The 22,107-nt window shown below is 43.7% G+C and overlaps 1 protein-coding gene across 2 annotated transcripts in view; it reads right to left on the reverse strand.

Moving 5' to 3' along the window:
* The window catches only part of LOC100380688 (calcium-dependent secretion activator 1), a 158,518-nt gene that overhangs the window by 90,901 nt on the left and 45,510 nt on the right, over positions 1–22,107 (reverse strand). For both annotated transcript variants that reach the window (XM_082967611.1, XM_082967610.1), the window contains exon 3: positions 2,560–2,892. In XM_082967611.1, the coding sequence (XP_082823737.1) occupies positions 2,560–2,892 (333 nt within the window). The remainder of the gene's footprint in view (positions 1–2,559; positions 2,893–22,107) is intronic.

Here is a 22,107-nt window from a genome sequence, read left to right on the forward strand (position 1 = left end):
CATCTTCAAAGGATGAGCAGGGGAGAATCTAAAGCAACTATGGGAAGATTCAGAGGGGCTATGTTTTATCTCAGCGTGAGACAAACCAACACATTAAGGATTGGAGAGAGAGAGAGAGAGAAAGAGAGAGAGAAAGAAAGAGAAAGAGAGAGAGAGAGAAAGAGAGAGAGCTATTTGGCTTTAAACAGACAGTACATGGTGGCAGACTATCTATCCACCGTGACTGATAAAAAAGTGAGAAAAACACTGACTGTGTACAGACTCAGTAAGCACAGCCTGGCCATAGAAACCAGCCGTCATAGACAAATCTCCGAGAGGACAGGTTGTGCTCACTCTTCCCTCAGAGACAGAGCTGCACTTTCTCCAACATTGCCAGAACTATACAGACTTATGAGCAATTTTCTTTCCCAAAATTGAAAACAAATACAATTTGAAACCAAAACAGAAAGGGAAAAAATCAAATATCTACTGGGAGAAAAACAAAAACAAACTTTGTGCCACGTTAGCTGCTAAATATGTAGCTTCTTACCACACTGGTAGGGACAAGCAGTGGAATGACAAACCAGAGCAATAACATTGCTAACTGTGTCTTTATCACTATTTCATTATTGTCCTAGTTCATTTATTAGTGTAGTGTCCCGTTAATTGTTACTACTCATTGAGTATTATTATTTGTCCTATTGTTATCTATCTGCGTCATCATTGATTTGATGCGTGTCTATATGTTTGTGTTGGCAATGTACGTGGTAACACTTTCCATGCCAATAAAGCCATTTGAGAGAGAGCGAGTTAGAGAGAGAAAGAGAGGGAGCGAGACTCATGCCTCTGAATTTACAAGACTGATCAATCTATCACTTCACATTGTAACCCAGTCTCCATTCACAATCTGCCATTATACTTCAGTTGAAGGAAAAACACATCAGTTCAAAGCTTCCTGAGGATATGCCGTTGGGATAGCAACCATTAAAGCTGTAACTTTTTAGGAGACTCAACCATCTATAATTTTAATTGAAAGCAAGTCTGTTCTATGTGCAATATTTTTATCCCTCCCGTTCTGAAGTTTTGTTTTGCGTCTCTTACTTTTGGGTTTGTACACCAGCTTCAAACCACAGAAAACACTATATTTTTGGTTATGGAAAATATATTTCACCGCTGTTTAGATGGTACTATGATTCTCTACACTATTCTTGCCAATTTTGTCACATAAACTGAAATTAGGCAAAGTTTTAGAATTTGTTCTACCAGGAAATGGCAGAACGATTTCTGCGCAGTGCATCTTTAAATGTTGTACAACATAAATGACGAAGAAAATAGTAAGATGATACCTTCTTCTCTCAGGCAGAAATTAAGCCGTTTCAACAATTCATTGGTTTCTGAGGGCCACGTGCATTAAATCGAAATGGGAGAGAATGAGACCATTCACTTAAGTGTGGTTGCTAATGCATTAAATTATGAGTAAATGTAAATGTATCTGAGCTCTGGCTCCGAATGCTTCCTGTGATCAGACTTTTAATCAAGCTCCTGGAAGAACAATATATTAGCACTGCTATCTGCTCTCTAAGTCTCAGCGTTCTCATAGAGTGTTGTACAAGTGAAGCAGCGCTGCGGGTAGGAGAGTTATGTCTGACACAAGCACACTGGTTTCCACCATTGTCCTCTAGCAATCTCAACATGTCACTCCTCATAGGAAGGAGATTGAAGCTCTGGCTCTCTAGGCGCTGGGCTGTAAGATAGGCCTGTGATTTACCAGCTTTGGCTTTGTGCTATCTCCCTCTTGAAAATAAGTGTCAGGTGCATGTTATTTTATATTATTTTACCAAATGGAAACCTGTTTCTGCCAAAATACAAGAACAGGAAGAGCCTGTTTTAAAGTAAAACAGGCCTTCTAGTCAAGGTGTAAAACCTGGGCCCATATCCACAAATTGTCTCAGAGTAAGAGCGCTGATCGAGGATCAGTTCGACCATGCATTATAATCTTAAAGGAAAACCTGATCTTAAGTCAGCACTCCTACATTGTTATTGGTTATTGCATTGTTGGGGTTTGACTTTGCAAGAAAGGCATTTCACTGCACTTGTGCATGTGACATTAAAACTTGAAACTTGAGATGCTTGAAAAATACAGTTGGTCTCTAAAACCTGGTGTGATTCTATAAACCCATATTGATCCGTGACCTTGCTACTGCATGAGAGAAAGGAGACAGCAGACTTTCCACTGTAGCTGTCCAGCTGCAGGCATAGCCCAAACAACAGTAACAAATGCTGCACTGTTCTTGGCCTTGATTGTTTTTTGTTTACCTGGCAGGCAAAACTGTCTGCAATGACATCAGTCTCTGGTTGTGATGACATCATGATGACTTCATTGTCACCAGTCAGTTTTGCCCACTGGGAAAGTAGTGTTCTTTTTTAACAGTGATGTACACACACATAGATGCATCAGAAATAGCAGCCTATGGACCCTAGTCAAAAGCAGTGATGGGAATAGGGAACCATTTCGGATGCAACCATATTTCACAATGATGCGTACACACACACCCTCCCTCTACTAACGCCTGCTCTTACCTGGCAGGCGTTGTAGAGCAGCTGGTGCTCAAATTTCTTGATACCCAGAATGTTCTGAAACATCTCGTAGAGCTGGTCCTTGCTGAGGATGAGCTCTGAGGCGGCGCTGGCCGTCATGCGCTGCTGGGCTTTGCGTGGGTCCTCGTCCCCGCGGTAGATGGTGTCGAACTTGGCCATCCAGGAACTGAGCACTGTCTCCTTACTCAGGCCGTCGATCTCAGGCAGGCTGCGAACACGCTTCTCAATGTGCCTCTTGAACACCTCCCTGCAGTCATTGGCTGAGAAGCCCCCGCTCTGGACCATCTTGGCAACGCGGTCGCTCTTCAAGAACACCTGCGGTCACAGAGAGACATGTTGGAAAGAATAGATATGTGTACACTGTTGAAAACATCCAGAAGAAATACAAAACTGTGTGATAAAGGGCACCCACACCTGGCTCATATACATTTTGATTACATCAAGTAATCAAACCTAGGTAAATGAAAGTAGAGCATCTGAAGTTATAATGCCACAGAGAGAAAGAGAGCAATGTGATGTCAATGACTGTCTTGTAACAGAGTAGAAACAGAAAGGGTCAAACTGCCGTTGCAGCTATAGATAATAATAGGTGTACATTTCATTTATATAGTGCTTTTCATTACAAAGAATACCAAAGCACGAAAAGTGGCAAACCGATATAAAAGAAAAACAAATTTTCATGTTTGCTCCTGAAGGCACTTGGAATGCAGACAGCAGACAATGGAGGTATGAAAAGACATTAACCAGGTCTGCTGAGATAATATAATTTATAATAACATAACTGAAGTATTTACACTGCTACTGTAAGAGGCTATCTAACTACTGCAAATAAACTATGAATCTCCTTGTGTATTTTATTTAACATATTGTTGAGTAGACTATACCCACTGAGGACACACTGGCTGAATCAACATTGTTTCTAAGTAATTTCAAGGATTACTTTGAACTTTGAAGGATTACAATGACTTTGAACCAACATTGAATTGCCCGCTGTGCCAAGTGGGTATTGTGATTACATATGGGTACCATCCAAAATAAAGGAAACACCAACATAACCATAACCAACATAAAGTGTCTTAATAAGGTGTTGGGTCACCACTAGCTGCCAGAATAGCTTCAATGAGTAAATTCATAGATTCTACAAGTGTCTGGAACTCTATTGGAGGGATGTCACACCATTCTTCCATGAGAAATTGTTGATGGTGGTGGAAACTGCTGTCTTGGGCGCCACTCTAGAATCTCCCATAGGTGTTAATTTGGGTTGAGATCTGGTGACTGAGACACACACAGGAACATACAACACTTTAAATGCCCCTACGCTCCTTTGAGACCAAACTTTCAAATTCACAGATCCCTTAATTTAGCCACGGCAGCCAAAATAATGGCAACTGGGAATTTTTATACATGACCCTAAGCATGATGGAATGTTAATGGCTTAATTAAATCAGGAACCACATCTGTGTGGAAGCACCTGCGTTCAATATATACTGAACAAGCATACAGTTGTAGTCTGAAGTCTACATACACCTTAGCCAAATACATTTAAACTCAGTTTTTCACAATTCCTGACATTTAATCCTAGTAAAAAGTCCCTCTTAGGTCAGTTAGGATCACCACTTTAATTTAAGAATGTGAAATGTAGTAGAGAGAATGATTTATTTCAGCTTTTATTTCCTTCATCACATTCCCAGTGGGTCAGAAGTTTACATACACTCAATTAGAATTTGGTAGCTTTGCCTTTAAATTGTTTAACTTGGGTCAAACATTTCGGGTAGCCTTCCACAAGCTTCGCACAATAAGTTGGGTGAATTTTGGCCCATTCCTCCTGACAGAGCTGGTGTAACTGAGTCAGGTTTGTAGGCCTCCTTGCTCGCACACTTTTTCAGATCTGCCCACAAATTTTCTATAGGATTGAGGTCAGGGCTTTGTGATGGCCACTCCAATACCTTGACTTTGTTGTCCTTAAGCCATTTTGCCACAACTTTGGAAGTATGCATGGGGTCATTGTCCATTTGGAAGACCCATTTACGACCAAGCTTTAACTTCCTGACTGATGTCTTGAGATGTTGCTTCAATATATACACATAATTTTCCTGCCTCATGGTGCCATCTATTTTGTGAAGTGCACCAGTCCCTCCTGCAGCAAAGCACCCCCACAACATGACGCTGCCCCCCCCCCCCCCCCCCCCTGCTTCACGGTTGGGATTGCGTTCTTCGGCTTGCAAGCCTCACCCTTTTTTCCTCCAAACATAACGATGGTCATTATGGCCAAACAGTTCTATTTTTGTTTCATCAGACCAGAGGATATTTCTCCAAAAAGTACAATCTTTGTCCCCTTGTGCAGTTTCAAACCATAGTCTGGCATTTTTATGGCGGTTTTGGAGCAGTGGCTTCTTCCTTGCTGAGCGGCCTTTCAAGGTATGTCGATATAGGACTCGTTTTACTGTGGATATAGATACTTTTGTTCCAGTTTCCTCCAGCATCTTCACAAGGTCCTTTGCTGTTGTTCTGGGATTGATTTGCACTTTTCGCACAAAAGTAGGTTCATCTCTAGGAAACAGAACTCATCTCCTTTCTGAGCGGTATGACAGCTGTGTGGTCCCATGGTGTTTATACTTGCGTACTATTGTTTGTACATATGAACGTGGTACCTTCAGGTGTTTGGAAATTGCTCCCAAGGATGAACCAGACTTGTGGAGGTCTACAATTTGTTTTCTTTTGATTTTCCCATGATGTCAAGCAAAGAGGCACTGAGCTTGAAGCTAGGCCTTGAAATACATCCACAGGTACACCTCCAATTCACTGAAATGATGTCAATTAGCTTATCGGAAGCTTCTAAAGCCATAACATCATTTTCTTGAATTTTCCAAGCTGTTTAAAGGCACAGTCAACTTAGTGTATGTAAACTTCTGACCCACTGGAATTGTGATACAGTGAATTATAATTGAAATAATCTGTCTGTAAACAATTGTTGGAACAATTACTTGTGTCATGCACAAAGTAGATGTCGTAACCGACTTGCCAAAACTATAGTTTGTTAACAAGAAATTTGTGGAGTGGTTGAAAAACTAGTTTTAATGACTCCAACCTAAGTATATGTAAACTTCCGACTTCAACTGTATGAATGCAACATTCAACAATTTCAAAGATTTTACTGAGTTACAGTTCATATAAGGAAATCAGTCAATTGAAATAAATAAATTAGGCCCTAATCTATGGATTTCACATGACTGGGAATACATATATGCATCTGTTGGTCACAGATAACCTTTAAAGAAGGTAGGGGCGTGGATCAGAAAACCAGTCAGTATTTGGTGCAACTACAATATACCTCATGCAGAGCGACACATCTCTATCGCATAGAGTTGATCAGGCTGTTGATTTTGGCCTGTGGAATGTTGTCCCACTCCTCTTCAATGACTGTACGAAGTTGCTCGATATTGGCGGGAACTGGAACACGCTGTCGTACACGTCGATCCAGAGCATCCCAAACATGCTCAATGGGTGACATGTCTGGTGAGTATGCAGGCCATGGAAGAACTGGGACATTTTCCAGCTTCCAGGAACTGTGTACAGATCTTTGCGAAATGGGTCCGTGCATTATCATGCTGAAACATGAGGTGATGGCGGCGGATGAATGGCATGACAATGGGCCTCAGGATCTCGTCACGGTATCTCTGTGCATAAAATAGTTAATCTATAAAAGGCAATTGTGTTTGTTGTCCGTAGCTTATGCCTGCCCATATCATGACCCACCGCCAACATGGGGCACACTGTTCACAACGTTGACATTTGCAAACCGCTCGCACACACAACGCCATACACGATGTCTGCCATCTGCCTGGTACAGTTGAAACTGGGATTAATCTTCTTCAGCGTGCCAGTGGCTATCGAAGGTAAGCATTTGCCCACGGAAGTCTCTTACGATGTCGAACTGGAGTCAGGTCAAGACCCTGGTGAGGACGACGAGCAAGCACATGAGCTTCCCTGAAACAGTTTCTGACAGTTTGTGCAGAAATGTTTTGGTTGTGCAAACCCACAGTTTCATTGGCTGTTTGGGTGGCTGGTCTCAGACGATCTCGCAGGTGAAGAAGCCAAATGTGTAGGTCCTGGGCTGGCGTGATTACACGAAATCTGCGTTTGTGAGGCCGGTTGGACGTACTGTCAAATTCTCTAAAACTATGTTGGTAGAGAAATTGTCTTATGGTAGCGAAATTAACATTACATTCTCTGGCAACAGCTCTGGTGGACATTCCTGCAATCAGCATGCCAATTGCAAGCAGCCTCAACATTTTTGACATCTCAGGCATTGTGCACATTTTAGAGTGACCTTTTATTGTGTCCATTACAAGGTGGACCTGTGTAATGATCAGCTTCTTGATATGCCACACCAAGTGGATGGATTATCTTTGCAAAGGAGAAATGCTCACTAACAGGGATGTAAACAAATATGTGCACAACATTTGAGAAAACTAACCTCTTTGTAATTATGGAACATTTCTGGGATTTATATTTTTGTTCAGTGTACTTTGTATCCCTCATATACTGAAGTCAAGTGTTTCCTTTATTTTGGCAGTTACATGTATGATTAAGAGGAATCTCATATAATTATAAAATCTTTCAAATGCGTTTCACAATCTTTCACATTTGCTTCAGCCCGCCTGGAGTGCCAGATGGGCAGGGTTTGTCATTTTACGACTATTCCTTCGGTTCCATTATGCCAGGCAAACTCAATCAAGCCCAGCTAAAGTATTTCAAATGATCTCAAATAGTATTTAAACCTAGGTCTGCTGTTGACCATAACATTTAAGACTCCACACACATTTTGTTCATCATTGTGGATCCAATGTACAGAAGAACAAAAGTCGGGGCCATCCTGTGTGTCTGTGTCTGTGACTGCAACCACTCTGACTCTCAGCCTGCAGATGAATACGAGCCAATGGAAGGTAGCCATCCATGCAGGACAACAAAAAAAGGAAAGGCCAGAGTCTGACTGCAATACCACACCACAATAGTGGTGGAATACTGAACGATGCAGTGTAACTAGATGTTAGCTCTCTGCTCTACAGTGATATACTGGAGTAATATAACCATAGACATAGCAGTAGAGACAGAAAGATAGGTAGTAGCATATAGAATATTGGGGAGTAATGTTGATGGCCACTGGATTGAAATCCACTCCAGACTCTCTCTCTCCTGGTCTCCTTCTAGTCTTGAATTAATCAGACTGAAAGCTATTCTTTCTCATTTACTGTGTGTGTGTGTGTGTGTGTGTGTGTGTGTGTGTGTGTGTGTGTGTGTGTGTGTGTGTGTGTGTGTGTGTGTGTGTGTGTGTGTGTGTGTGTGTGTGTGTGTGTGTGTGTGTGTGTGTGTGTGTGTATAGAGTAGAGTAAATGTCTATCTGAGGACCCTGTATGTACTAGAGCTACCTGCCAGATGGACTTTCTCTCCTACAGGGTCCAAACCAACCTTACTTTATAGAGCAGCTAGGCTAGTAAAATACTGATTGATGTTGTTTCCCACAGTCAGTCTGAAATCTGGCATATATACTTTGCCTGCTCTCTCTTTAAACCCCTTTTCTCTCCTGTGAAAGGACGAGGAGAGTGATGGGGCTCTAAATTACCTTCTGGTTCCTATCCAGGCAGACGGCAGCCATTTTACAGAGAGCTACTCTACCTGTGGAGAACTTACTCTCACAATCACAGCTGAGACAAATGGTCCTTGCTATCCGGTGTCCTTGGGACATCTCGACTCTGACATTACCCCATTAAAGTTGAAATTTCAAATAGTTTAGGTGAGGGTTAAGGTTAGGGTTAGGATTTAGGGTAGGGATGTCCCAAGGATACCGGATAGCACTAACAGAAGACAAACCACTGCTGGAGAAGTGAATCATCTCAATGAAATGGCGTGGCGGTGGTATTCTTTTGTCATTATCTGTCAGGAATGGAACATGGACAAGCAGGCTTTGTACATCATAAGAACAACATCTAAAACCCCTACATCATTACAGTGTCATTTTTTTTTTTTACCTCAGTCTTTCATATTGGTAGTGGTGGTTGTTCTTCCTGTCTCTTGTTTCCTGTCAGTTTCATTGATATCCTCTCTTAGTATAGTGAAGCCAACAGAACACTGGCTGTATCCTGGGCACTACAGAGTATGTATGTATGTATGTATGTATGTATGTATGTATGTATGTATGTATGTATGTGTGTGTGTGTGTGTGTGTGTGTGTGTGTGTGTGTGTGTGTGTGTGTGTGTGTGTGTGTGTGTGTGTGTGTGTGTGTGTGTGTGTGTGTGTGTGTGGCGGTGGCAGCAACTGCAGCAGCAAGGGACAGGCCAGTCCGTTCTCAGGGTCAACCTCCATCCCCTTAATGACAGAGTCATGGGGAGCGAACCAGACAAGGCCATTGTAATAGCACAGGACACACATCAGAGTTAGTGTCTATCAGGCCCCAGCACACTCTAAGACTATAACAATCAAATTGTGGCCCCATTGGCCACTGAGACTAAACACCAGTGACACACTACAGCAAGAAGACAGTAGAGTTTTAACCCTGTCATGTTATGTATTTACAACACTGAAATAATGGAGTTGCTGTGGGTTGGGAGATAGAGAGAGGGGGGAGAGAGAGAGAGAGACTTGCTAACACAAGCCTGTAACAGTAGATCTATTTGTCCTGATTTGTCCTGATTGCCTTTGGTGCTTTCAGAGTTCTTCATGGCCCAGGAAGAAGACAGAGCTGTGTGGGGGTGTCTCAGTCAAACAAAGAAGACAAAGTAACCTGCCGTCATCCATTAAGTGGGTAAACACTATTTCAATGGAGTCGCCATTTTGTCTATTTAAATGAAATCGACTTGTTTGTTTTCAAATGAATTGCATTGGAGCTCATTCAACGCATTGCATTAATAGATTTTATTTGGCCAAGTTAACAAGTGACATAAATAAGGCATTAAAGCTTTAACCTGGATTAACCTGGTCAGTCTATGACACTCAGTGTATGTGATCGTATACAAATGTAAGGAAGGTTTGAAATGATTATGTTTTAGTCAACTATTATATCTGTTTGGGCTTCTTGCGGTCAAGTTGAAGTCCACAAATGATTTATAATAATGTTCCGACCCCCTGACCATCCACTCCAGAAGAACTTGGCCCACAGCTGAATCTACTTGAGGATCCCTGATGTAGACGTATAGAATGGGGGCTCTAAGTATCCTATAGAGGAGGATAGAGGAGGAAAGAATAAGAAATCCCCTATATGGGTTTTCTGCTTCATCTCATTCCTCATTCCTCCCCCCCACATAGCACAGCAGTTCTCTGGAATTCAGGCCAAAGCAACAGAACCGCCGCTTCAATCCCACTATACGAGAGATGGCTTCCTAGACCTTCAGCAAGAGACTAACTCACTGACTCCCCGAGCAGCACTAAGGACGAGGTTTCTCTTTTTCTGTCCCTCTGTATCTCAACTCTGCCACTCCGTTTTCAGCAGGATGGACAGACTGTATGTCAACTCTTTTGTTGCTCGGATTTTGATTCATAGGAGAAGCTCTCATAACAGGTCCCGGGAGACAGAGGGAGCTGGAGGGTCTTTTTATGAGACTCATCTCTATGCTAATTGAGTTAGAGCAGCATATGACAGCTATTCAGCCTGGCCTATCACATTGACTACCAACACTATCTCACCACCACAACACATAGGAAACATGCACAACATTAGAACACATAACAGTGGTTTCCTTAGAGAAAGAGAACATGATTCTGATGGTTCAGTTAACAAGCGTATTTTGACAGGGTGGTTTGTTGACAGATGAAATGTCAAATTGGTAGGTTGAGTTACAGCATTGTGTTACAGCAGAGAGGGAGGGAGAGAAACAGAGAGAGAAAGAGAAAGGTGTTACAGCAAGTGCAGAGAAATGCCTATGTTACTAGCTCCAACAGTGCAGTAAATAGACATATAATCAAAAAATCGAAACAAGAAATAAAGAAGTGACGGAACAAGTCCAAATAACAACCCAGAGCAGATATATACCAGTGAGCATCTCTCAGAATCCAGAGTATAAATAACTGGTGTGTATAGGCAGTACATCATTTGGAAAGAAAATGGTATGAGCAGTAGTAGGTATATTAGGATTGGAATACAGTATGTACATACAGTACCAGTCAAAAGTTTGGACACACCTACTCATTCAAGGGTTTTTCTTTATTCGTACTATTTTCTACATTGTAGAATAATAGTGAAGACATCAAAACTGTGAAATAACACATGGAATTATGTAGTAACCAAATGATGTAGTTAAACAAATCAAAATATATTTTATATTCTTCAAAGTTGACACCCTTTGTCTTGATGACAGCTTTGCACACTCTTGGCATTCTCTCAACCAGCTTAATGAGGAATGCTTTTCCAGGTGAAAAGTCTTGAAGGAGTTCCCACATATGCTGAGCACTTGTTGGCTGCTTTACCTTTACTCTGCGGTCCAACTCATCCCAGACCATCTCAATTGGGTTGAGGTTGGGTGATTATGGAGGCCAGGTCATGTGATGCAGCATTCCATCACTCTCCTTCTTGGTCAAATAGCCCTTACACAGCCTGGAGGTGTGTTGTGTCATTGTCCTGTTGAAAAACAAATGATAGTCCCACTAAGCGCAAACCAGATGGGATGGCGTATGGCTGCAGAATGCTGTGGTAGCCAACCTGGTTAAGTGTGTTTTGAATTATAAATAAATCACTGACAGTGTCACCAGCAAAGCACCCCCACACCATCACACCTCCTCCTTCATGCTTCACGGTGGGAACCACACATGCAGAGATCATCCATTCACCTGCTCTGTATCTCACAAAGACACAAAGACATCTCAAATTTGGACTCATCAGACCAAAGAACAGATTTCCACCAGTCTAATTTTCATTGCTCGTGTTTCTTGGCCCAAGCAAGTCTCTTCTTATTATTGGTGTCCTTTAGTAGTGTTTTTTTAGCAGAAATTCCACCATGAAGGCCTGATCCTGGACTTCGTAACGGGCCGCCCCCAGGTGGTAAGGGTAGATAACAACACATCCGCCATGCTGATCCTCAACACAGGGGCCCCTCAGAGGAGTGTCCTCATTCCCCTCCTGTACTCTCTGTTTACTCATGACTGCACGGCCAGGCACGACTCCAACACCAGCATTAAGTTTGCCGATGACACAACAGTGGTAGGCCTGATCACCGACAACAATGAGACAGCCTATAGGTAAGAGGTCAGAGACCTGGCAGTGTGGTGCCAGGACAACAACCTCTACCTAGGCATGATCAAGACAAAGGAGATGATTGTGGACTACAGGAAAAAGAGGACCGAGCATGCCCCCATTCTCATCGACGGGGCTGTAGTGGAGCAGGTTAAGAGCTTCAAGTTCCTTGCTGTCCACATCACCAACAAACTAACATGGTCCAAGCACACCAAGACAGTCGTGAAGAGGGCACAACAAAACCTATTATCCCTCAGGAGACTGAAAAGATTTGGCATGGGTCCTCAGATCCTCAAAAGGTTATACAGCTGCACCCTTGAGAGCATCCTGACTGGTTGCATCACTGCCTGGTATGGTAACTGCTCAGCCTCCGACCGCAAGGCACTACAGAGGGTAGTGCGTACTGCCCAGTACATCACTGGAGCCAAGCTTCCTGCCATCAAGGACCTCTATACCAGGCAGTGTCAGAGGAAGGCCCTTAAAATTGTCAAAGACTCCAGCCACCCTAGTCATAGTCTGTTGTCTCTGCTACCGCACGGCAAAAGCGGTGTGGGAGAGTCTAGGTCCGAGAGGCTTCTAAACAGCTTCAACCCCCAAGACTCCTGAACATCTAATCAAATGGCCACCCAGACTATTTGCATTGCCAACCCCCCCTTACACCGCTGCATTCTCTATTGTTATCATCTATGCATAGTCATTTTAATAACTCTACCTACATGTACATATTATCTCAACTAACCGCTGCCCCCGCACATTGACTTCTGTACCGGTACCCCCCTGTATATAGTCTATAGAACTGTAAGGTTGTTGTATTCAGAGCATGTGACTAATAAAATTTGAGTTGATTCATGCAGTCTCTTCTGAACTGTTGATGTTGAGAAGTGTGTGTTACTTGAACTCTGTGAAGCATTTATTTGGGCTGCAATTTCTGAGGCTGGTAACTCTAATGAACGTATTCTCTGCAGCAGAGGTAACTCCGGATCTTCCTTTCCTGTGGCGGTCCTCATGAGAGCCAATTTCACCACATGGCTTGATGGTTTTTGCGACTGCTCTTCAAATTTTCCGGATTGACTGTCCTTCAAGCAATGATGGACTGTCGTTTCTCTGTTCTTATTATAACTGTTCTTGCCATAATATGGACTTAGTCTTTATCCAAATAAGGCTATCTTCTGTATTCCACCCCTACCTTGTCACAACACAACTGATTGGCTCAAACGCATTAAGGAACGAAATTCCACAAATTAACTTTTAACAAGGAACACCAGTTAATTGAAATGCAATCCAGGTGACTACCTCATGAAGCTGGTTGAGGCAATATCAAGAGAATGCAAAGCTGTCATCAAGGCAAGGGTGGCTACTTCGAAGAATCTCAAATATAAAATGTATTTTGATTTGTTTAACACTTTTTTGGTTACTACATGATTCCATATGTATTATTTCATAGTTTTGATGTCTTCACTATTATTGTGCAATAAAATAAAGAATAACCCTTGAAGGTGTGTCCAAACTTTTTACAGGTACTGTACATAGTGAGTAAACAACATTATACAGTCTATGAGGTGACCGGGGTTCAATGACTCTATATACTGTACATGGGGCATTATTCTGAAGGTGCAGGGCAAAGTACCGGGCAGATCATCGCTGTGGATGGGTGCGTGCTCCTTCTCCTGTAGTCCACTATCAGCTCCATTATGGTGTCAAGTTGATCTCTAAAGTTGAGCACGCGCAAGATGGCGCTGTCGAGCAAGAGGAAACATCATTGAGCAAGAGAACACAAATCAAGACTGTAGATGATGGGTCCCGCAAGTAGAGGATGAATGCCGCTGGCGCACAGACCAGTCAAGAGCACAGACATTTGGATGAGAGCATAGAGGATGGGTCCCACGAGCACACATGCAGCGGGGGGCACGCAAATTAAACTTGAGTTGTAAGTAATACTTTGAGTGACCAGAACATCGTTGCTGCACGCAAAATATTAATTTCAGAGCAGAGATTTTTGTTTTGTTACTGTACTCTAAAAAATACACCGCATCCCCATATGGATTTTTCCTCTTACACAAAAAAATCTTGCTCTTGTTTATAATCATTTTATTACAGGTGAAATGTTTTTTTTTTCTGTGTGTGTGTGTGTGTGTGTGTGTGGTGTGTATTTTACCTCCTTTTTCAATTACAATCTTGTCTCATTGCTGCAACTCCTCAACACGATGGGGAGAGGCGAAGGTCGAGTCATGTGTCCCCGAAACATGACCCACCAAACCGCGATCCTTAACACCCGCCACCACTTAACCCGGAAGCCAGCTGCATCAATGTGTTGGAGGAAACACCATTTAACTGACGACCGAAGTCAGCCTGCAGGTGCCCAGCCCACCACAAGGAGTCGCTAGAGCCCAATGAGCCAAGTAAAGCCCCTCCTGCCAAACCCTCCCCTAACCTGGACGACACTGGGCCAATTGTGCTCCTGTAACCGATGTGAAATGGCTAGTTAGTTAGCGGTGGTGCGCGCTAATAGCATTTCAATCAGTGACGTCACTCGCTCTGAGACTTGAAGTAGGGTTTCCCCTTGCGTTGCAAGGGCCGTGGCTTTTGTGGCGCGATGGGTAACATTGCTTCGTGGGGTGTCAGTTGTTGATGTGTGCAATGGTCCCTGGTTCGAGCCCGGGTTGGGGCGAAGAGAGGGACGGAACCTACACTGTTACACTCCGCCCTATGGGACTCCTGGTCACGGCCGGTTGTGACACAGCCTGGAATCAAACCCGGGTCTGTAGTAACGCCTCAAGCACTGTGATGCAGTGCCTTAGACCGCTGTGGCGTTCTCCTGAAACGCAATTCGTCAGGTTTCTTGACCAATCACGGCTTGACTGCTCTCTAACCAGATTTTGACGGTGAAAGGAAAGGTGATGGTGAGACGATGGCCAACGATAAAAAGGTCAACTCTATTGTTTTTCAGTAGAGAATCTTATTTAAGCAAGTTATTGATTAGGAAAGCTAAGTTAACTAGCTAACATTTAACCACATATATAAATTACCAGTATCTTTGGTTTAACCAAGAGCATTGAAGCTAGCTAGCTAAGTAAACACGGGGTTGGTAGAGAAGGAGGACTTGGAAGACAAGCATGACTTGGAAGGAGTGGCGAAGGAGGGAGAGGCAGGGTGAGAACGAACAGGGAAGCCCCTTTCTGGGGAAGATTCCCTTGGATTGAGATTGGGTGAGGGGGAGTCAAGAGATATCAAACTCTGAACTAAATAACCATTAAACTGCTAACTGCATTCTATGAGATACAGTCTATCTGAAATACAGATATTACATTTAATCTGTCAGTTTATGTGCAGTTATAATAAAAGAGAATAACCATCTCTCTGTAACGAGTGTGCTGAGAGTCAGGAAGCAAGTTCAGGAAGTGAGTGTTTTAATAAATAAAGGTAACATAATACAAAACAAGAAACAACACACAGACATGAAACAGAAACAATGACGCCTGGGGAAGGAACCAAAGGGAGTGACATATATAGGGCAGGTAATCAAGGAGGTGATGGAGTCCAGGTGAGTGATGACACGCAGGTGCGCGTAACTATAGTGACAGGTGTGCGCCATAACGAGCAGCCTGGTGACCTAGAGAACGGGGAGGGAGCACACGTGACACTCTCTCTCCACACTCTCTCTCTCTCCATCCCTCTTTCCATGCTGGCCCACCGTCACTATGTGGTGGGGAAGTTGTTTTCTGCTTAGCTGACAGAGATAGGAGATACGGGAGTCCACTCTGTTCCATGTACCTTGGCTCTCCTTTATGCACATCACTCTGGGGACTTCCTGCAGGTAGCCATGACTACTATCAATCACCCCGATAACTTAATCCTTAGTGGTACTGATTGTTTTGACACGGTATGGAGGCATTGTTATTATTTGTCACGTAGAGAGGATGATGTTATTGACTTTGGTTAGAACGATTGTTCTATAAAGAGGATGGTTCTGTACTGTATGTGTACAAGTAGGTTAGGTTAGGGATGAAGTGAAAACCTATAGGATAGCTTTCCACGATGAGGGTTGGGAATGAAATGAAAGCAGTCTGTTCAATACTGAGCCATACTGGCTGACGAGTGGCATGGATTAGTACAGTTCGCCTCAGTCCCACATAGTATTTTATCACTTAATTGGCTAAATTATTATCCATAGTTGCCTCTTTTGATTCAGCAGCAGTCTTAAAATGCACTATTACCTTGAATGCAACACTCTTTCGTATCGTCCGAGATTCCTAAATATTGGAAAGCTGCCGCGGTCATCCCCCTCTTCAAAGGGGGTGACACTCTAGACCCAAAAGGTTACAGACCTATATATATCCTGCCCTGCCTTTCTAAAGTCTTTGAAGGCCAAGTTAACAAACAGATCACTGACCATTTCGAATCCTACTGTACCTTCCGGTTTTCAAGGTCCTAAACAATATCATAACCGCCATCGATAAAAGACAATACTGTGCAGCCGTTTTCATCGACCTGGCCAAGGCTTTCGACTTTGTCAATCACCGTATTCTTATCAACAGACTCAACAGCCTTGGTTTCTCAAATGACTGCCTCGCTCGGTTCACCAACTACTTCTCAGATAGAGTTCAGTGTGTCAAATTGGAGGGCCTGTTGTCCGGACCTCTGGCAGTCTCTATGGGGGTACCACAGGGTTCAATTCTCGGGCCAACTCTTTTCTCTGTATATATCAATGATGTTGCTCTTGCTGCTGGTGATTCTCTGATCCACCTCTACGCAGATTACACCATTCTGTATACATCTGGCCCTTCTTTGGACACTGTGTTGACCTGTTAGGGCTAGGGGGCAGTATTGACACGGCTGGATAAAAAACATACCCGATTTAATCTGGTTACCACTCCTACCCAGTAACTAGAATATGCATATACTTATTACTTATGGATAGAAAACACCCTAAAGTTTCTAAAACTGTTTGAATGGTGTCTGTGAGTATAACAGAACTCAAATGGCAGGTCAAAACCTGAGAGATTCCTTTACAGGAAGTGGCCTGTCTGACCATTTCTGGAACTTCTTTGCCATCTCTATCTTTTACTAAGGATCTCTGCTCTAACGTGACACTTCCTACGTCGTCCATAGGCGCTCAGAGCCCGGGAAAAACCTGAATGTCGTCATTCCAGCCCCAGGCTGAAACACATTATCGCCTTTCTCAAGTGGCCGATCAAGGGACTCTGGGCTTAGGCGCGTGACCTGGCCGCCCCCGTCTTTGTGATTTTTTCCTCTGTTTGCCGAAAAGGAGATTCCCGGTCGGAATATTATCGCTTTTCTACGAGAAAAATGGCATAAAAATTGATTTTAAACAGCGGTTGACATGCTTCGAAGTACGGTACTGGAATATTTCGATTTTTTTTGTCACGAATTGCGCCATGCGCACGACCCTTCTTTACCATTTCGGATAGTGTCTGGAACGCACGATCAAAACGCCGCTATTCGGATATAACGATGGATTATTTTGGACCAAACCAACATTTGTTATTGAAGTAGCAGTCCTGGGAGTGCATTCTGACGAAGACAACAAAAGGTAATCAAACTTTTATAATAGTAAATATGATTATGGTGAGTGCTAAACTTGCCGGGTGTCTAAATAGCGAGCCCGTGATGCCTGGGCTATGTACTTAGAATATTGCAAAATGTGCTTTCACCAAAAAGCTATTTTAAAATCGGACATATCGAGTGCATAGAGGAGGTCTGTATCTATAATTCTTAAAATAATTGTTATGCTTTTTGTGAACGTTTATCGTGAGTAATTTAGTAAAATGTTAGCGAATTCCCCGGAAGTTTGCGGGGGGTATGCTAGTTCTGAACGTCACATGCTAATGTAAAAAGCTGTTTTTTGATATAAATATGAACTTGATTGAACAAAACATGCATGTATTGTATAACATAATGTCCTAGGGTTGTCATCTGATGAAGATCATCAAAGGTTAGTGCTGCATTTAGCTGTCTTCTGGGTTTTTGTGACATTATATGCTAGCTTGAAAAATGGGTGTCTGCTTATTTCTGGCTTGGTACTCTGCTGACATAATCTAATGTTTTGCTTTCGTTGTAAAGCCTTTTTGAAATCGGACAGTGTGGTTAGATTAACGAGAGTCTTGTCTTTAAATAGCTGTAAAATAGTCATATGTTTGAGAAATTGAAGTAATAGGATTTTTAAGGTTTTGAAAATCGCGCCACAGGCTTCAACTGGCTGTTACGTAGGTGGGACGAATTCGTCCCGCCTAGCCCAGAGAGGTTAACAAACCTCCAAACGAGCTTCAATGCCATACAACACTCCTTCCGTGGCCTCCAACTGATAGCTGCCCACACCGCCCGCCCGTCTAGCATCACTACTCTGGACGGTTCTGACTTAGAATATGTTGACAACTACAAATACCTAGGTGTCTGGCTAGACTGTAAACTCTCCTTCCAGACTCACATTAAGCATCTCCAATCCAAAATTAAATCCAGAATTGGCTCCCTATTTCGCAACAAAGCATCCTTCACTCACGCTGCCAAACACACGTAAAACTGACTATCCTACCGATCCTCGACTTCGGCGATGTCAATTACAAAATAGCCTCCAACACTCTTCTGAGCAAATTGGATGTAGTCTATCACAGTGCAATCCGTTTTGTCACCAAAGCCCCATATACCACCCACCACTGCGACCTGTATGCTCTCGTCGGCTGGCCCTCGCTACATATTAGTCGCCAAACCCACTGGCTCCAGGTCATCTATAAGTCTCTGCTAGGTAAAGTTCCACCTTATCTCAGCTCACTGGTCACCATAACAACACCCACCCATAGCACGCTCTCCAGCAGGTATATCTCAATGTTCATCCCCAAAGCCAACACCTGGTTTGGACGCCTTTCCTTCCAGTTTTCTGCTGCCAATGACTGGAACGAATTGCAAAAATCGCTGAAGTTGGAGACTTATATCTCCCTCACTAACTTTAAGCATCAGCTATCTGACCAGCTTACCGATCGCTGCAGCTGTACACCACCCATCTGTAAATAGTCCATCCAACTACCTACCTCATCCCCACATTTTTTTTATTTACTTTTTTTGCTCTTTTGCACACCAGTATTTCTTCTTGCATATCATTATCTGCACATCTATCACTCGTGTTAATTTGCTCAATTTTAATTACTTCGCTACTATTGGCCTATTTATTGCTTTACCTCCTTTCTCCATTTGAACACTGTATATAGATTTTTCTATTGTGTTATTGACTGTACTTTTGTTTATGCCATGTGTAACTCTGTGTTGTTGTTTTTTGTCGCACTGCTTTGCTTTATCTTGGCCAGGTCGCAGTTGTAAATGAGAACTTGTTCTCAACTGGCCTAGCTGGTTAAATAATGGTGAAATAAAATAAAAGAATAAAAAAATAAGATGTTAAAACTTTTCAACTCCAATTGAACTCTGATATTTCTAGACATCATATTTTTACTCTCTCCATCACTGCAGTTGTTCTCAGGAGACGGGTCAGTGTCTGTATAGAGAACATATGTCTGACAAGGTGGAGTCAGGGTTCTACTTCATTGCCCTGTAGCACTACACCTACGAGGCAGAGGACATCAAGTTTGGACCTCTGAGTCACCTTTGACCTTGACGTAACTTTCTTCTAAGGCTTTTGGGGTCATGGATGTTCCCTAACTCATCTTGTGCCTTACACAACTCAGCACACACTGTATGTATCCCTCCACCTTCCTCAGTGGGAGGAGGTGTTGATAACAGTGATGCATCCCAGTGTGATCTCAACGAACAGCTGCTGTGCTAACACCATGCCTGATGACGACTACCAGACGATATTCCTCCACCCTGGATGACAGTAAAGACACACCTAGCCTCTCTGTCTGTGTACTGTATGTTTGTTGCATGTAAGAGAGTGAGTAATGGGTCTGTATATGCAAGTGTGTAGTGTAGGATATACATGATGTGTACATGAGTCTACTCTGAGTCTGTATACACCCTGTATTACAGGCCTATGTTTTATGTTACACTTTTCTTGTGTGTGATTTAGTGCAGTGTTTTGTGACCTCTCTCTCTCTCGTCTCCTCAGACCAGAGTTTCTAGGCAGGGATGGACTACAGTGTTCGTCTGAGCCTGCCCTTCTACTCTGCACTCAGTGATGTCCAGTCCTCATATACACCCATTGACTCGATTAGTTCCCACACACTATTAAACACCTAGACACAACTGAGACTTTTGCATAAATAATGCATTGTTGTCACTTCCATAACAATTCGAGCTACAAGGTTTTAATTCAGCCCTTGGACTCCATACTAAATCTAATTCCATCTCCAGTATTTTTCTGTTCTCTCTATAGATTGTACTGTAGCCCCACTGAAAGAACCTGGAAATCTTCAGTAGTTCTGAGGGAGGTGATGTGGCCACCAACAGTGCCTGGGACATGTTCCAGCATCACCGCTGTCTGGGGAACAGCCAGAGTGTGGTCAAGACCCCCTCCACAGGCATATTCTGCAACTTAGCCTCAGACAGTATGACTATCAGCTGAAGTTCACTTCGGGGAGAGAAAACTTGGTGGCAGACCTCCTCTCATGCTCCTTTGATGCTCCTACTCCGACCGTCTTGCCAGACGACAACGAAACAGAGCTCGTACAAATGCACTACGCTCCCCTTCAGTCAGTCGTCTCACTGGAGGAGCTGAAGCATCGGAATAGGATCCCACACTGTCTACCCTGCGCACCTACATATGCACTGGATGGCCAGCATGTGTGCTGGAAGAGCTGGTGACTTTCACCAAGGTGAAGCATGAACTTCCTTGCTGGGAAGAAGTCTGTGTCTCTTGAGGGTTTTGCACTGTGGTCCCGAGTGGCCTGCGTAAACATGTTCTATCAATGGCGCACGAGGGTCACTTTGGCATAGTGAAGGTCAAGCAGCGATGTCGAGACCTTGTGTGGTGGCCAGGCACCGACCACGACGTTGAAGCCCTGGTCAGAGATTGTACTGCATGCCTCCTCAGTGGGAAAACAGGACCCCCCCTCCCTGCAGCCTCTCGCATGGCCGTCCCGCCCCTGGGAGCACATCCAGCTGGACATCTGTGGCGAGATCCATGGGCACGCAGTCCCTCACCATCAGTGCTTCCTGGTGGTGGCATATGACCTCCACTCTAAGTGGCCAGAAGTGGTTCCTGTTGGAACTGTCACAACACAGGCCATCATGGACATCCTAGACAGCCTGTTCACAGGGTGGGGCCTCCCCCTTACCACGGACAATGGGGCCCAGCTAACCTCTGTCGAGTTCTCCTCTTATCTCAGCAACAAGGGAATCAAACACATCCTCATGGCCTACTACAACCCAGAAGCTGGTCCAGGGGTGCACGTTCCAAACTGCTTTGAACCAAACACTAATGCACTACAGAGAAAGCAAACACACAACAACACAGGTCTCCCCAGAATCTCTCATGCTAGGTCGTGAGATGGAACTGCCACTGGACAGACTTAGAACACAGAGAGTAACAGAACCGGCGACTATGCGCACCATTGAAAAGCAGGCAGTGACCAGGCACTAAAGAACAATGAAACAGCATTTTGACAAGGCACACAGGGTGAAGAAGCCAATCATCCAAGTGTCAGACTGGGTCTGAGCCCGTTGACCTCAGTGGTGCAACAAAATGGCCTCATTCTGGTCGGACCCCTTGCAGGTCAGACGACAACTGGGGCACGCCACCTTCATGCTGAGCAATGGATCACGCTGGCACGCCAGCCGCCTTAGAAAAGTACCAGCCCCTCAAAGAACACAAATGCCCACAAAACTGACTTACAGGCCAGAGACTCCACCTGATGGACCTCCTCCACTACTACCACCCAAGCCCCAGCCTCTGTGGGCTCCCCAAGGGCAAGAGCCACATGCGGGGGTGGCTGAATAACAGCCAATGAGGGCACGAACTCAACCTGCTCATCTGGGGGACGACTTAACCTCCTTTCATTCTTAGGCTCCGTTAGGCATCTTAGTCAACCTCCAGGTTAATGGACTGAACTGGCTAGTTCGCAGAGTCGTTATTTACCTCTTCTGTTTAAGGGTTAATGTTTCTTTGGGGTCTAGAAAAATTAAGGCAGTTTATAAAATTTGAAATACATTACAATACATTCACAGATTTCACTACACACTGTGTGCCCTCAGGCCCTTACTCCACCACTACCACATATCTACAGTACAAAATCCATATGTACTTGTGTATAGTGCATATGTTATCTGTGCCTATGTGGATTGGTACAGTTCACCTCATGTATGCATGTGTCGGTGCCTATGTTTGTGTTGCTTCACAGTCCCC

This window comes from Salmo salar, chromosome 22 (genome assembly GCF_965601325.2).
Source record: "Salmo salar chromosome 22, fSalSal1, whole genome shotgun sequence".
NCBI classification, from domain to species: Eukaryota; Metazoa; Chordata; class Actinopteri; order Salmoniformes; family Salmonidae; genus Salmo; species Salmo salar.